Below are 14,194 nucleotides of genomic sequence, written 5' to 3'. Positions count from 1 at the left end.
TGCATTGTATTTGTTGGTCAGTGTGGCTGGAACGTAACAGGAGAACATCCGAAGATATTGAAGAGTCGGTCAATGAGTGTTGGGACAAGATCAAGATTTGTACTTCCTACTTGGATAGGGAAGAGCTTAGAGTTTAGAAACTTTTCGATCTTGGATATGTTGAGGGATTCGAGGTTTATTTGTTGGTGACGTGATAGGGTTTTGTTCGTCCTTTTGTCTACGACGAACTTCTTTCCCGATTTTGTAATTATTACTTTTAATAATTAATATATCACCGTTTCTTATAAAAATAAATAAATAAATAACTGAGCTTAAAAAGTTTGATGTTTTGGTGGGTTTGCGAGCCGGATTCTTATGTTTTTATTGACCATTAAAATTTAGGGAGTAAATTTCGGCTAAAATCCAATCAAACCATAGCCAGATGGTTTTGGTTCCGGCTTCACCTTCCATCGGAAGCAAAATCTATTCTTGAGGAACCATGGTCAGGTCTATGATATCGAGTGAAAGCGGTCATTTGTGTGTTTCTTTCCCCTTCTCCATTCCCAAGAAATGCTCGAGTGTTTCCTAGGAATGTGGCTTTCTATTGCCGAATCTAAAACAGACTTGTCTAAATTGCTTTGCTCTTTGCTCATTTTTTTAATTGAGTCCTACTCAGGTTATGTTTTCACTTTCTTGAATGCTGAATATCCCAATTTTCTCGAGCTGATTCCCTGTCCCCTCTTCCTTTGGGCCACGAGTTCTTGAGTTCTGATTTATAATTTACTACCCTGAGATTTAGGGTAACATCATAATATCTTGTATACCGTTGTCCTTTATTACTTATTTTGTATGCTGAAATGCAGATGGTATCTGTTGAAGAAGACGATCTCGCTGGTTTGGAAGATGTAAGTTCTGATGGAGAAGACGATAATTATGAAGCTGAGTTAACTGATAATGAAACAGCTTCAACTGGAGCTGCAACTGTTAGGAGACCTTACAGAAAAAGAGCTCGTGGTATAGGATTAAATGCTTATTATGCATCATTTGGTAGTATAAATGTAGCGATTCTATCTAACTTTTGTCCTGTTATAATTTAATTTATTGGCAGAGTCTTCAGAACCACTTCCTTTGATGGAAGGTGAAGGGAGATCTTTTCGAGTTCTTGGATTTAACCAAAATCAGAGGGCTTTATTTGTCCAAATTTTGATGAGGTTAAATATAGTGTTCCTTACATTTTTGTGTCATTAAATGCCTTTTCTCATGCTCCTTTATTGCTCGCTCCAATATTCTCCGCATGACATTTTTGTGCAATTCATTCAACATAAAAGGATAATGCAAGCAATTCTTAATATTCCTCACAGGTTTGGCGTAGGGGACTTCGATTGGGCAGAGTTTACACCACGTCTAAAGCAGAAGACTTATGAAGAGATTAGAGAGTATGTGATTTATTACTCCAGCCTACATCAAGTCCCGTATACCATAATATTAATGTTGATTGATCAGTTCCTGTGTCAGAGTGGCTACACGTGTTTAGGCTTCTCAGACTTGTCTCTTTGTTTAACTTGGATACACACTTAAGCAGCCAATATATTCATCATACAAATACAATCCTAAACTATTTGGGTTCATCTTAAGAGTCAGTCGACGTGATTTTTTTTATCATCGCAATTTTTTTTGTAGCATCATCAATATTTTTCATGGATAATTTTACTTTTGATAAGGAACAACATGTTAATGGCGGCTAGCCAATTAACTTGCGAGATTTTCTAACTTCTTTTCAAAATCCAAGTTGTAAAAAAAATTTATTGAAGCTTTTGGCTATTGCTCCAAGTGATGTTTTCGGTGGCAAGGATCTGCATGTTTAAACAATTTTTTGTAGCTTAAGCTGTTACCTCGGGAACAGTTGCGAGTGCTTTGCAGAATCTTCTTAACCAGCTAATATGTTTTTCCAACATAAGGGTGAGAGCATAAGTTGGCTTGACTATTAGTTTTGATCAGAGATAAATACACTTGTTGCCTTATCTTTTCGGAGCAGGGAAATCAGGATTTGTTGTGACTATTTTAAACGGAGAAGAATAACTCATAAAAGATGAAGTACCCGATCCGCAGGTTCATGAATTGGACATGAGACAAAAAAGGTCTATTTCAAGCGTAATTAGAAAATCAGAAACCTTTAAGAACCAGCTAAACCGTAAATCAAACATAGGTTATATAGTTAGCTGGTCTGGTTTGGTTATTACCTCTAGTTCACTTACGCTACGACTTTGTTCTACTTTCTGCTCTGGTTTTGTTCAAAATGGGCAGAGATCAGAAAATAACAAAATGTTGTCTGGTGTCTGGAAATGTCAAATGTTTAAATGAAGCTAAAGTCATGATAGATCCTATGCCTTCTTTATGCATATCCGAAGAATGTATCTAAATCTAATGGCCACGAGGCTTTCATGGATATTTCAATCTTCACTTTTGCAGTGGATGGACAGTTGCTGAAGTTATGTTAGCAATCTCTTGCACTTTGCTAAAATGACCTGATGATTTTATTAAAAAATTATCTACAGTACTTTTCTTATCCCTTTAAAAAGTTACACAATAGTCCAAGCTAGCTGTCAACTACTCTTGGTCACTAAGGCAATGTTTGGGAGAGCTTCTATGAAACACTTTTCAGTTTTCTTCACAAAATTTTGCAAAATTTCAAAATTTTGTGAAGGAAAAGTTGATAAATGCTTCCTAAAAGCTCTCCCAAACACTACCTAAATCTTCACATATCATCACTTCCTCCAAATGCATGCATAAGATCTTTCTAAAGACTGGTGGCCTTATAGAATAGGCAAATGCGAATACTGGAAACCCTAAAAACTGAATAAAACAATAGTGCTGATATTTTGTGTGTTGTTAATATGATCCGAGCTTTTGTTGTATAGTGTGCGGACTCATCCGCTTTTTGTAATTTTATAACTGTTTATAATTCAATATAACATCTTTTCCTATCAAGACAGAAAAATGAAAAATGATAGTGCTGCGCAATTTACATTTTGATTATCAAAGTTGGTGAGCTAATATTTTTTATTTGCAGTCAAATATACTCTGGATTCTTTCTATGTTTCACATTACATGTACTGAATTCAATTACCTTTTATGCAGTTATGGGAGGCTTTTCTTGTCACACATAGCTGAAGAGATAACTGACTCGCTTACATTTTCAGGTGAATAATTGTACTAATCTTTTCTGCAACATCAACAATTTATCTTTAAAACTATCTTGGTGCTGAACCTGGTTAATTATTGCATTATCTTGATTGCAGATGGTGTACCCAAAGAGGGACTAAGAATACAAGACGTGCTTGTTAGGATTGGGACATTACTTCTTATTAGGGACAAAGTAAGTTCCATGATGCGAGAAAATATTAATACCTTGTGATTGCGACTTAAGAATTGAGGTTCCGTTTGGACGTGTACTTTAGAAACGTTTTTAATATTTTATAAGTGAAAAAAAACTTGAAGTATGTGTTTGGATAAGATTTTTATAAAATGTTTTTTAAAAATATTTTTTAAAAAATGTTTTCCAAGTATAGTTTTTAAAGAATAATTGAGAGGTGTTTTTAGATGTTTTTAGAATGAAACCATGGAAGACAATGATGAACAACATTACTTTTGAAATGTTAAAATGTTTATATAGAACATTTGTCCAATGTATTCATAAAAAAACTTTTAAAATATTTTATTAAAAATTTAAAAAAAAACTTTTATAAAACCTTTTATACGTAGTTGTCCAAACGGAGCTTGAGTACTTTTGTTAATTTTCTTATTTTGAGAGAAAAATAAATATATTGTGTATTATTGAAAGAGGCCAACACCTCTATTTATACAAGAGTATACACTAATTTGTAGCTTTGACTACGGGAAAAGGAAAAAGGAACATAAATCTCCTATACAAGTGACATAGCTAATTAAAACATAATTCTATGGAACCAACAATATACATTCCTAATTCAAAATCTCAATTATTTTCCAACACACCCCTCAAGCTAGAGAATATACGGCTTTTAATCCCAAATTGGAGACAATCCCTTGAAATGATGTGCTATCGAGTGCAAATGTGTTAGCAAGTTGGTCCTTGCTCGAGATACAGGGGGTGCAACTCAGTCCGCTATGCAGCTTCTCCTTGATGAAGTATTTGTCTGACTCATTATGTTTTGTTATGTCATGTTGAACGTGATTACCAGCTATGTTAAATGCGGACTTGTTGTCACATAATAATCTCATCGGCCCTTCCCACTTGATCTTCAGGTTCTCAAGTTTATTTTAGTCGATAATAACTCGCATATTCCCAAGGCCATTGCACTAAATTTTGCCTTAACACTCGATTTTGCAACTATGTTTTGCTTCTTACTCCATGTCACGAGATTTCCTCCAAGAAAAGTAAAATAGCCAGACGATGATCTTCAATCAATAGGTGAGCTTGCATAATTAGCGTCAGCGTAAACTTCGAGCCTCAATCCCGCATTTCTCCTGAACAAGATACCCTTGCCAGGATTCCCTTTCAGATAATGTAGTATCCTGTTAATTGCTTGCAAGTGAACCTCTTTGGGATTTTGCATAAATTGACTTACCACACTGACAACGAATGCAATATCTGGTCAAGTATGAACCAAATAACTGATACATCTCTTTGTCCACAGATGGATCTTCATTTGCCTCACCAAGTTTGTGATTTGGGTCAATCTCTGTAGATGCTGGTTTACATACCAATTTTTTTGTTTCTCTAGAGAGATCGATTACATACTTTAGTTGTGAATTGAGAATTCCTTCATTGGAATGAGCTTCTCCGATTCCCAAGAAATATTTGAGTTTACCAAGTTCTTTCATCTCAAATTCCTTGGTAAGAGTCCTTTTCAAAGCATCTTTGTCCTTCTTGTCGTTACCTTTCATGATTATATCATCAAGATGCACCAAGAGAACTGTCACTAAACCTGAATTTGAATGCTTGATAAACATTGTAATCACCTTGACTCTGTTTATATCCTGAGTCTAACATCCCTTTGGAAAATATTCCAAACCAGGCTCTAGGAGATTTTTTGAGACCATATAATGCCTTCTTGAACCTACAAACCTTGTAATTATTTGTATTGCCTTTGAATCCTGGAGGATGTTCCATGTAAAATGTCTTCTACTAAGCCTCCATGAAGGAGTGCATTTTTCACATTAAAATTGTTACACTTGAAGTTGGCGACTAGTGACATCAAAATTCAATATGGGTTCATTTTTGTCACTGGGGCATGTGTCTCCTGATAGTTGATACATTAAATTTGTGTGTACCCTTTTGTTACAAGTCAAGTCTTGTATCTTTCTAGCGAGCTCGAAATTTAAAAAACACAAGAAGATTCTAGCTAATACTTTTTTCATGGGTGGTTTTAAGCAAAACCGGGATATCACATGATTAGTGCATGCAATTTCCCCAAGAATTTAATACGACAGACTTGAGGATGACCTAACCTTGGAGGTCCTGAACTCAATCTGTCATCTTCGTTCCTCCAATTCTTTGTTGCTCGGTAAGTGCTTCAGTAAATCCGCCATCAATTCAAATAATTTGGTATTCTATACATTTTAGTAAACCCCCCATTAACACCCCCAAGTCCCACCACCGAGCCTATAGATCATCTGTTATCCCGCTCCCAGATCCGAGGTCAGAAACGGGACCCTTTAGAAGTTCGAGTAACCCATTGTGTGTTTGTGTGATTAATTGGAGCTTGTGAAATTTGTAGTGTAGCGACTCGTACCAGATCACCTACTTTTTATTCTTAATGGCATGCATAAACTAATAAAATTACGGAAAATTAATAAACTGGTCAAAAACAAGTCCCAAAACAATACTAACTAAACTGTTAATAAGTACAACCATATCGAACTAAAGTTTGAAATAACACTTGAAACAAAACCAGATACCCTTCTGCTGCTGGTATTGCCACCGTGAGCTCATTGTGTGCTCCCACCAAGTTCATTCAACTTCCATCCTAAGACCTACTTCATGGAATAAGGTGTCCAAGAATAAAACTGAGGACATGAGCGATAACAAGATCAACATGCTCAGCCTAGTGGCACCATGGTGTGTAGCACGCTGCACAATTGCATTAGGATCTGGCTTCCACACCAGATCAGGATAGTGGACAACAGATGTTCCTGACTACCGTAGTCGATGAAAGTGGGTCCTGTTGTCGAATCATACAATGAATAGAGGGCTGAGCGACCCTAACTAAGGCATACGTGTTGGTTCATGTTTGAACCAATGCCACCTCTTCAAAAAGTATGGGACCTAATACCCTATACTCATTACATTAGTACCCACATTCATTTTAACATTAACAACATTATTCGTGGTAGGGATAACCCGGCCCCGTGCTAAACCCGCCCCGGACGGGGCGGGTTCAAACCAGGTCAAACGGGTTTTGGGACGGGTCCAGGTCAACGGGTCCAGGCAGGTCCCGAGTTTGGGTGGACCCAACCCGTATATATATATATATTATATTATATATATTTAATATATATATATAGTAATAATATACTATATATATAATATAGTATTTTATATATATATACACAGTATATATAGTATATATAATACACTATATATATACATTTCATCGTGGAAAAAATACTGGTCTATATCTCGGGTTTGGCAAAACCCGCCCCGTTGACATCCCTAATTCGTTGGTCTCATTGTCCACTCATTCATTTTTATTTTATATTAAATAAATACATTTTTTATTTTATATGCAATTTTAAGTATTATACTTTGAATTAAAAAACAATATTATTTTAAAATATATTTATTACTTTAAATTTTTTACGAGTATAATTTATTTTAAATTAAAATTTTACTATAATAAATTTAAAATGACGGAGTACAACATATGAAAAAAATAACACTTGCATAAAAATAAAAAAAGAGAGATTTTGGAAAAGATTATGCTATATAATTATTTATTGGGTTTAATGAAATAATATGTAGAAATTGATGAATTTTATGGATAAATTTTTATTTTTGTAGTTAAAAAGCCGTAAGTAGCAGTTGGTATTTTGGTAAATTTTTATTTTATAAATTCAGATTTATTAATATTTTTAAAATATAAATGTATATACAGACATTTTGAAAATTTTGAAGAAATATAAACTAGCCGTTTGTTTTTATTTTAAAACAATTTTTTTAATATAAAAGAGTTGATGAGAGAGTATGGGGTCTCACGCGCAACACCTTTGTTTCTGGCGGTGCATGCATGCACCAGAATGAAAATGTTTAAAAAAAACTTGAACGTGTTCAGAAGTATGAATGTTGCTCTGCTTAGTTGGCAATGAAGTTGGTGTTATAACACTCATCCATATTGGTTTTAACACCCATTGAATGTCATAACACCCAAATCAAATAACCAATGTAGGTGCCCAACAAGCTATATGAAATATATACTCTCTCAACGTGTAATGAATGCAGCATAATAGCCATGACATAATATATGCAGTAACATGTCAAGTAAAATGCACTGCATAGAAATGTACACTTAGCCATGACATAATATATGCAGTAACATGTCAAGTAAAATGCACTGCATAGAAATATACACTCAGTCTGGGTATCTCGGACCGTACTTATGTACGTCTAAACACTGGTCTAGCAACTCAAAGCTCCAATCCTAGACAACATAGCCAAAAGGCTAGCATTACTAACTAAACATTCTTCCTCTATCTCCAATAAACCCATGGCTCACGGATATACCTCTGTCCGCCTTCAGTCCATTGGAATATAAAACTACGCCAAGGCCTTCTGGCACTGCTGCCACTCTTGAAAGCACTTCCCAACTGATGTAGCCTAAATATATGACCTACAAAACACTAAAATATGGACTGGAACGAGAGGGAACTTCTGAATTTTCGTCCAAATTATGAAATACCGAGACCTATTTAGAGGCATGGGTTCGGATGGTCCGATCCCGGTTTGGATGGTCCAAACCCTGCATGATTCAACGTGTCAACAACGTTTTGACACTTAAGTGAACTTCGAAAGGTCCAAGTTGTTACGTGTCGATGCACTTTTAACACGCGAATTGTCATGCTAGCACCCTAGGTTCGGTGGGTTCGAACCCTTCGGTGCTTCCAAACTGACTTCAGTGCTCCCGAACTAATTGATGTATAATTACTCTAATTCGTTTAATTAATGACCCCTTAATTATGTTTTAGCATTTATGTAACCAAACTCGGGCCACTACATGTAGAGTATTCAATTTACCGGGAAACATTGAAATTAGTATGTCCAATTTTTTATTGGAAGATCAAGTCATCATATGACATAATTCCATAACAAAGCCAAGTATTTAAAGCCTAAGTAAGACCATCCAATTGTTAACTTTGATTCCAACAGAAAAAAATATTTAATTTTCATGGGGTGAAGTATTTATTTTCGAAATTTCACTGTGGGTTTTGGTGCAAATAATTATATTTTCCTTATGGATTAATAAAATGGCAGTATTATTTTTCAAAAATTGGTCTCATAGAGGCAGCACGAGCGCATGTTCCAACAATTGGATTAGCAAGGGTGATTCTGCAACTTCTATAAAAACACAAGGGCGAAGACGCCTATTTAATTTTCATGGGGGTGAAGTGTGCATTTTTTATATTTCATAGGGGTTTTGGTGCAAAAACCTCTTTTTTTTGGGTGATGGTTCATTGTATATGTTGGTTGGTTGGACAGAAATAGGAGGATTTTTTACAATGGAGAGACTCAATTGGTGGGACAAGATAAAATTCGCGGTTCCGTTTTAGATTTCGAGGAATGAAGAGTTCAAAATCTTATCGGTTATAGATTTGTATAGGGATTGGAGTCTTATTTTATGCTAAGTTGACTCTGGCTTATACCTCGTTTTGCGTGGACCTCTGGTCCACTTTTTCGTTTATATCTTTATTAATAATTATTAACATAATTTTGTTTCCTACCAAAAAAAAGAAGGTGTCGCTGATTTCAGGATCCATGGAATTCCATAGCCACAACATGATCATGGAATCTGCTTCATCCCGTGAACTAAAGATTGGGTATCCTTTCTTTGGTCCTGTACCAGTTATATGGCTTAATTGCCTTTCCCTTTTAAATCTGTTCGGACAAATTGAGACCATTTGAGGTAGTTCTTCCCATTCATCCTGTACGCGGCCTGTATAGACTGAAGATCCCCAGAAATTTGCTAGGTTAACATTTCTTCGGATCTTCCAGAAGTTTTGGTGGCTTTCAACATGTTTAATCGGGACTGGAAAGGAAAAAATTAGAGGATGAAAGGTAGTCAGTGGGGAGAGACCAGCAAGTTCGGTCGATGAAGATGAGAAATTACGGCTTAGGGACAAAAGCCCAAGAGAGGAGAGAAGAAATATTCCGGGTTTAGAAGAATTACTGCACAGAAGTGAACCCAGCTGAGAGAGAATGGCCCGATCAGTAAAACCTAGGGCTCTGGATACCATGTTATTTGAGAGGAAATTAAGATATATTGGGTATTATTGAATGAGGCCAACACCTCTATTTATACAAGAGTATAGTAGTATACACTATTTTCTAGCCTTGACTATGGTAAAAGGAAAATAAATCTCCTATACAAGTGATACGACTAATTACAACCTAATTATAGGAAACCAATAATATACATTCTTAAATCTCAATTATTTTCCATCGAGCTGCATTCCTATAAGTCTTATGTTCTGTACTCTCTTGTTTTCTCTAGTATCATTAGGTATGAGAATCCATGTTGACCTCAATAAAATTTTCCTTGCACGATTCTCTTCAAGGCATTAACCCTGTTTAAAAATACAACATTTGCTATTGTGAATATAATTGTGCTTAAAGGTACAAAATTATGTATGCTTCTTAAGCTTGGTGGTTATGGTTTTGATGTTAGTGAAGTGTCCTTCAATATATACCCCAAAATATGTTTTTGATGTTAGTGAAGTGTCCTTCAATATATACCCCGAAATATGTTAGTGAACTGTCCTTCAATATATACCCCAAAATGATGTGTATTATTAAAGGTGGCTTTCGCTGTTCTTGTTTATACTAAAGTTCTGCTAGTCTCTATACCGAAGTAGCTATGCAATACATGGATTGACAAGGTTTTTCCAAGACCTTTTATTAGTGCTGCTTGCTTATGATTTTCAATTAACTTGGAAAGCTCATCTTGGCTTGGCAGGTGAGAGCTTTATCAAAGGAGGGCGCTATTCTTTTCACAGATGATATTCTATTCCGCTACCCAGGATTAAAAGGAGGAAAACTTTGGAAGGAGCACCATGATCAGTTGCTATTGCGAGCATTATTGAAGTACAACCTCTTTCCCCTTTCTTCCACGCGTGCTAACATCAAGTCTCATTAACTGAAAAAAACAAAGACATTGTAGTATCCGCCTTTTGTAAGATTTTATTATCGTATATAATATATAAAAGTTTCCTATCAAAAAAAAAAAATTGTGAGACTGTTGTCTTTTATGCAATAAGTTCTGGTAAATTCATTAAGATGGCTAATTAAATATGATAGGATGATGTTTTCTTTTCCTTGCCAGTTTGGTCTCTTCTTATAATCCTTTAGTCAGTAACTTATGTTGTGATTGAAGCAGGTTATGACATTTTAATTTGATTAAAGAGGCTCTTCTTTTTAACTTTCCTCAAATTCTACGTGCATTATCTTGACTTTTGCTTGTATGGATGTTTAGACATGGTTATGGGAGATGGCAAGCAATTGTCGATGACAAGGACTTGAGATTCCAGGAAGTTATCTGTCAAGAGCTGAGCCTTACTATGATCAATTTACCCGTCTCAGGAGCTCCCCAAGTACAAAATACGGATTTAGGAACTTCTCAAGCGCAAGTTCATCCATCAGGGACTTCGCAGGCTCAAGTGTCTGCTTCTGGCATTCCTCAAGCGTATGGGCCTACTCCAGGTTTGTGTCATCCACATAACGGTGCAAATTCAGAACATGTTTATGTGACTGGTAATCAGGCCAAGGGAACTAATGCTGCCAATGATTTTGGAGCTGACGTTGCCCGTGGAACTACTGACACTCCAGCCCGAGTGCAACTTTTTCAAGATCAAACTGTGCTATATCATTTTAGAGAAATGCAGAGGAGACAAGTTGAGTTTATTAAGAAAAGGGTGCTGCTTTTAGAGAAAGGACTCAATGCAGAACAACAAAAAGAATATTTTGTAAGTTCTTTTAAGTTCTCTATTAATGTATGGCTTTGACCCAATTTAATTATAGCTGAATTTCCATGTATAATGAATAACAGAAGTAGAAAAGTGTTTACATTGTAATTCTAATGGAAGCATGTACAGTATATGAAAGGGTATTAGAGTAGTATACAAATCTCTACTTATCTTGGGGCTGTTTGCTCCACTATCATATGAGATATTAGATTGTTGTCTTCTTTTTGTTTGAAGTTTAATTAATTGATAAAATCCTCTTTACTCGATTGAAACTGAAATTTGATTTTTTGAGCGTGAATTATACTGTCTGAACAAGATTATAATCTCAGGGTGATGAGAAAACAAACATGCCAAGTAGTGTGACAGGGCAGAAAGTCGCAGATGTTAAAGTTCCAAGTTCTGATGGATTGGATTCCCAGATGACCAACCGGTTGCTTCAAGTTGAAATTATTTGTATGTGTTTTCCCTTTTTCATATTCTTTTCTTTAAGTTTCCCCAGAGCAGTGATACAATTGAACTTTTAACTTTTCCAAATTTTCCGTGTCTGGGGACTGAGCTAATCTGGTAGAACTGGTGGTTAGAGTCCACTTATTGCCTTGACATATCTCGGGCTTTGTTGTTACTTGAGGATAGCTTTATCTGTTCTCCCATGCACTGTTATACGGAGATTATTACTTGACTATGCAGTATTTTACATTATAAGGCTTTAGACTTGTCTTCTTTTTTCTTTTTCCCCCTTTTCTGATTGGCGGATTCTTGACATCTGCGGTGATGGTGAATTGAGTCTGAGTATTGTTGAAAATTATGTTGGGGAACTCTGAAACTTTTCTTTTAATTCAAGTCTTGATGAATGGTTTCTTTCTTGTGATATGCCTAGAAATTGCATTTATTATTGCAATGAGGTTTGCCAAGTGTTCTTTCTGATTAGACTATACGACTTTTATTAATTCAGCTCCCGAGGAGATGCTGAGTGCTGCTTGTGATAAAAGATCAGATCGCTTGGATATGGCCAGGCTCTACAATGAAGTAAGTTTGTTATATACATAGTTAAATTAAGTTGACAGAAGTAGTGTCTCAAGATTTTGTGAATGCTGAGACGAGCTAGTTGGATATATTATAAAGGGGCTGTTCGCAGATGTGCAGGGTTGTGTCGGACAATGACCAAGATTCAGTTGAAGCATATTTAGCTAATAAACCGGCAAGTTTGAAAGTGAGAAGAAATTTGGGTGGGTTAAAAGAATTTATTGAAGAGATGAACCACATACTTTCAGCAAAGCAACAGTGTTCTCCAGGGGTTGAAACTACTACTGCCTCTTCTATACCCGCAATCCCTGCACCGGATAGTAATATGTTTGGAGTTGTGAATATAGGTACAAAAGCAGAAGTAAAAATCAGCGGTGAAAATATTATTGCTCCTTCGAATGGGAGTGAAGGAGATACAAAAATGGTTGTGGATGAAGACGGTGCTAGCATCGTTGACTCTTTGGAAAGGAAGTCAGACATGGTTTTGGACTAGCCAGCCATATCTTCTCAACTCTATTATAAGTATATGAAGACCGTGCTAGCATCGTTGCCTCTTTGGAAATGAAGTCAGACATGGTTTTGGACCAGCCAGCCATATCTTCTCAACTCTATTATAAGTATTCTATTTCGAAAATGGTTTCATTATGATTGACTACAAGGGAAGTATTATACTTATTTCGTTTTGAGTTTAAAAAAACTTCATCAATTCATGGGGCTCTGTGTTATGTAATGTAATCTTTTCGTTACTCGAGTACTAATATCATTATACTACAGACCTGGACTCCAATATGGTGTATCTGCTTTATGATTGTGCTATGCTATAAATGATTATGTATATGCCCAACAAAAACAGTGGCTAGTGTAGATAAGCATGGGTAATGTAACAGAAGACCAAATGCGAATGCGCTTACTAATTAATTGAGAGTGGTTGGACTTTCTGATTATACACTTTCTATTTTATTTTTTGTTCTTTGTTATCCAATTTTACAGCTGAGACTTTATTTGTAAAAGTGAAATTTTTATTTCTCAAACACCACTTGTTTTTTTTTTTTTTTTTTTTTTTTATTTTCCAAATTTTTAATTTAATTGGACAACAAAATATTATGATATAAGAATTCTTAGTGAACGTAGCAACTGAATAAATCAAATTGGGTGGAAGAAATACTAGATTATGAGTATTTTGTAACTGAATAAATCAAATTGGGTGGAAGAAATACTAGATTATGAGTATTTTGTAATTAAATGCAAGGGGTAAACCTAAGTGTGCAAATATTAGATTAAGTTTTATACTAAATCCAAAAATATTCGTGTCAAAAGAAGATAAAATGTAAGTGGATCTAGCATTACTCATAAATTTGCAAAGGTAGCATTATTCCTCTAGGGGTGAACATCTACCTAATTTACGGAGATTTCGAAGTCGTTTCGAATAATCATCCTAATATGTTTATAAAATTTTCTTTCCTCGCGCTCTTCGGTTAGTGACGAGTCTCAATTCTTTTCGCCTCTTTCTCCACCCCTTTAATCCAACACACTCATATCAATGGCTGCTTCAGTCGTTGGATCGGCTCGTCTCCTTCAATTCGACCAGAAATTCTTATCGTAAAATCGCTCATTATCCTACATACATTATTCCCAACATGTATTATAGCTAGTAATCTATCAAGAGATATTTTACTTTTATATCTGACACAAGTACAGTTAAGAAAAATTATTTCTACATTTTCCTGACACTTTAGATCATACCAAACACTAGTGTGAATTAAAACTATTTGTCTTTCGTTTTCAAGATAGATGCACGTTGGATATTTTAGATGATGTCGTCCTGCATACAGATAATGTGTGAAACAGTATAAATATTGTTTTAGTCGGAAAATAAAATGATACCACATATTGGATCCGGATTAAGTATTTCTACCAAAACGCGAGCCCCTTCTCCAAACCTTTGATTATGTTCGTGAAGACACCTGCCGACATTGAA

The 14,194-nt window shown here is 35.5% G+C and overlaps 1 protein-coding gene across 4 annotated transcripts in view; it reads left to right on the top strand.

Moving 5' to 3' along the window:
- The window catches only part of LOC140859797 (CHD3-type chromatin-remodeling factor PICKLE), a 34,684-nt gene extending 21,681 nt beyond the window's left edge, over positions 1 to 13,003 (top strand). For 3 of the 4 annotated variants that reach the window (XM_073262356.1, XM_073262355.1, XM_073262357.1), the window contains 10 exons: positions 843 to 993; positions 1,088 to 1,190; positions 1,341 to 1,415; positions 3,118 to 3,179; positions 3,279 to 3,355; positions 10,188 to 10,315; positions 10,704 to 11,193; positions 11,523 to 11,646; positions 12,146 to 12,219; positions 12,329 to 13,003. In XM_073262356.1, the coding sequence (XP_073118457.1) occupies positions 843 to 993; positions 1,088 to 1,190; positions 1,341 to 1,415; positions 3,118 to 3,179; positions 3,279 to 3,355; positions 10,188 to 10,315; positions 10,704 to 11,193; positions 11,523 to 11,646; positions 12,146 to 12,219; positions 12,329 to 12,709 (1,665 nt within the window). In that variant the 3' untranslated portion in view covers positions 12,710 to 13,003. The remainder of the gene's footprint in view (positions 1 to 842; positions 994 to 1,087; positions 1,191 to 1,340; positions 1,416 to 3,117; positions 3,180 to 3,278; positions 3,356 to 10,187; positions 10,316 to 10,703; positions 11,194 to 11,522; positions 11,647 to 12,145; positions 12,220 to 12,328) is intronic. The other variant, XM_073262358.1, reaches the window with a different exon arrangement.
- The last annotated feature ends 1,191 nt before the right edge of the window (positions 13,004 to 14,194 follow it).

This window comes from Henckelia pumila, chromosome 4 (assembly GCF_033568475.1).
Source record: "Henckelia pumila isolate YLH828 chromosome 4, ASM3356847v2, whole genome shotgun sequence".
Classification (NCBI taxonomy): Eukaryota; Viridiplantae; Streptophyta; class Magnoliopsida; order Lamiales; family Gesneriaceae; genus Henckelia; species Henckelia pumila.
The sequence above is the reverse complement of the archived record's forward strand: the minus strand, read 5'-3'. Positions and strand labels throughout refer to the sequence as shown.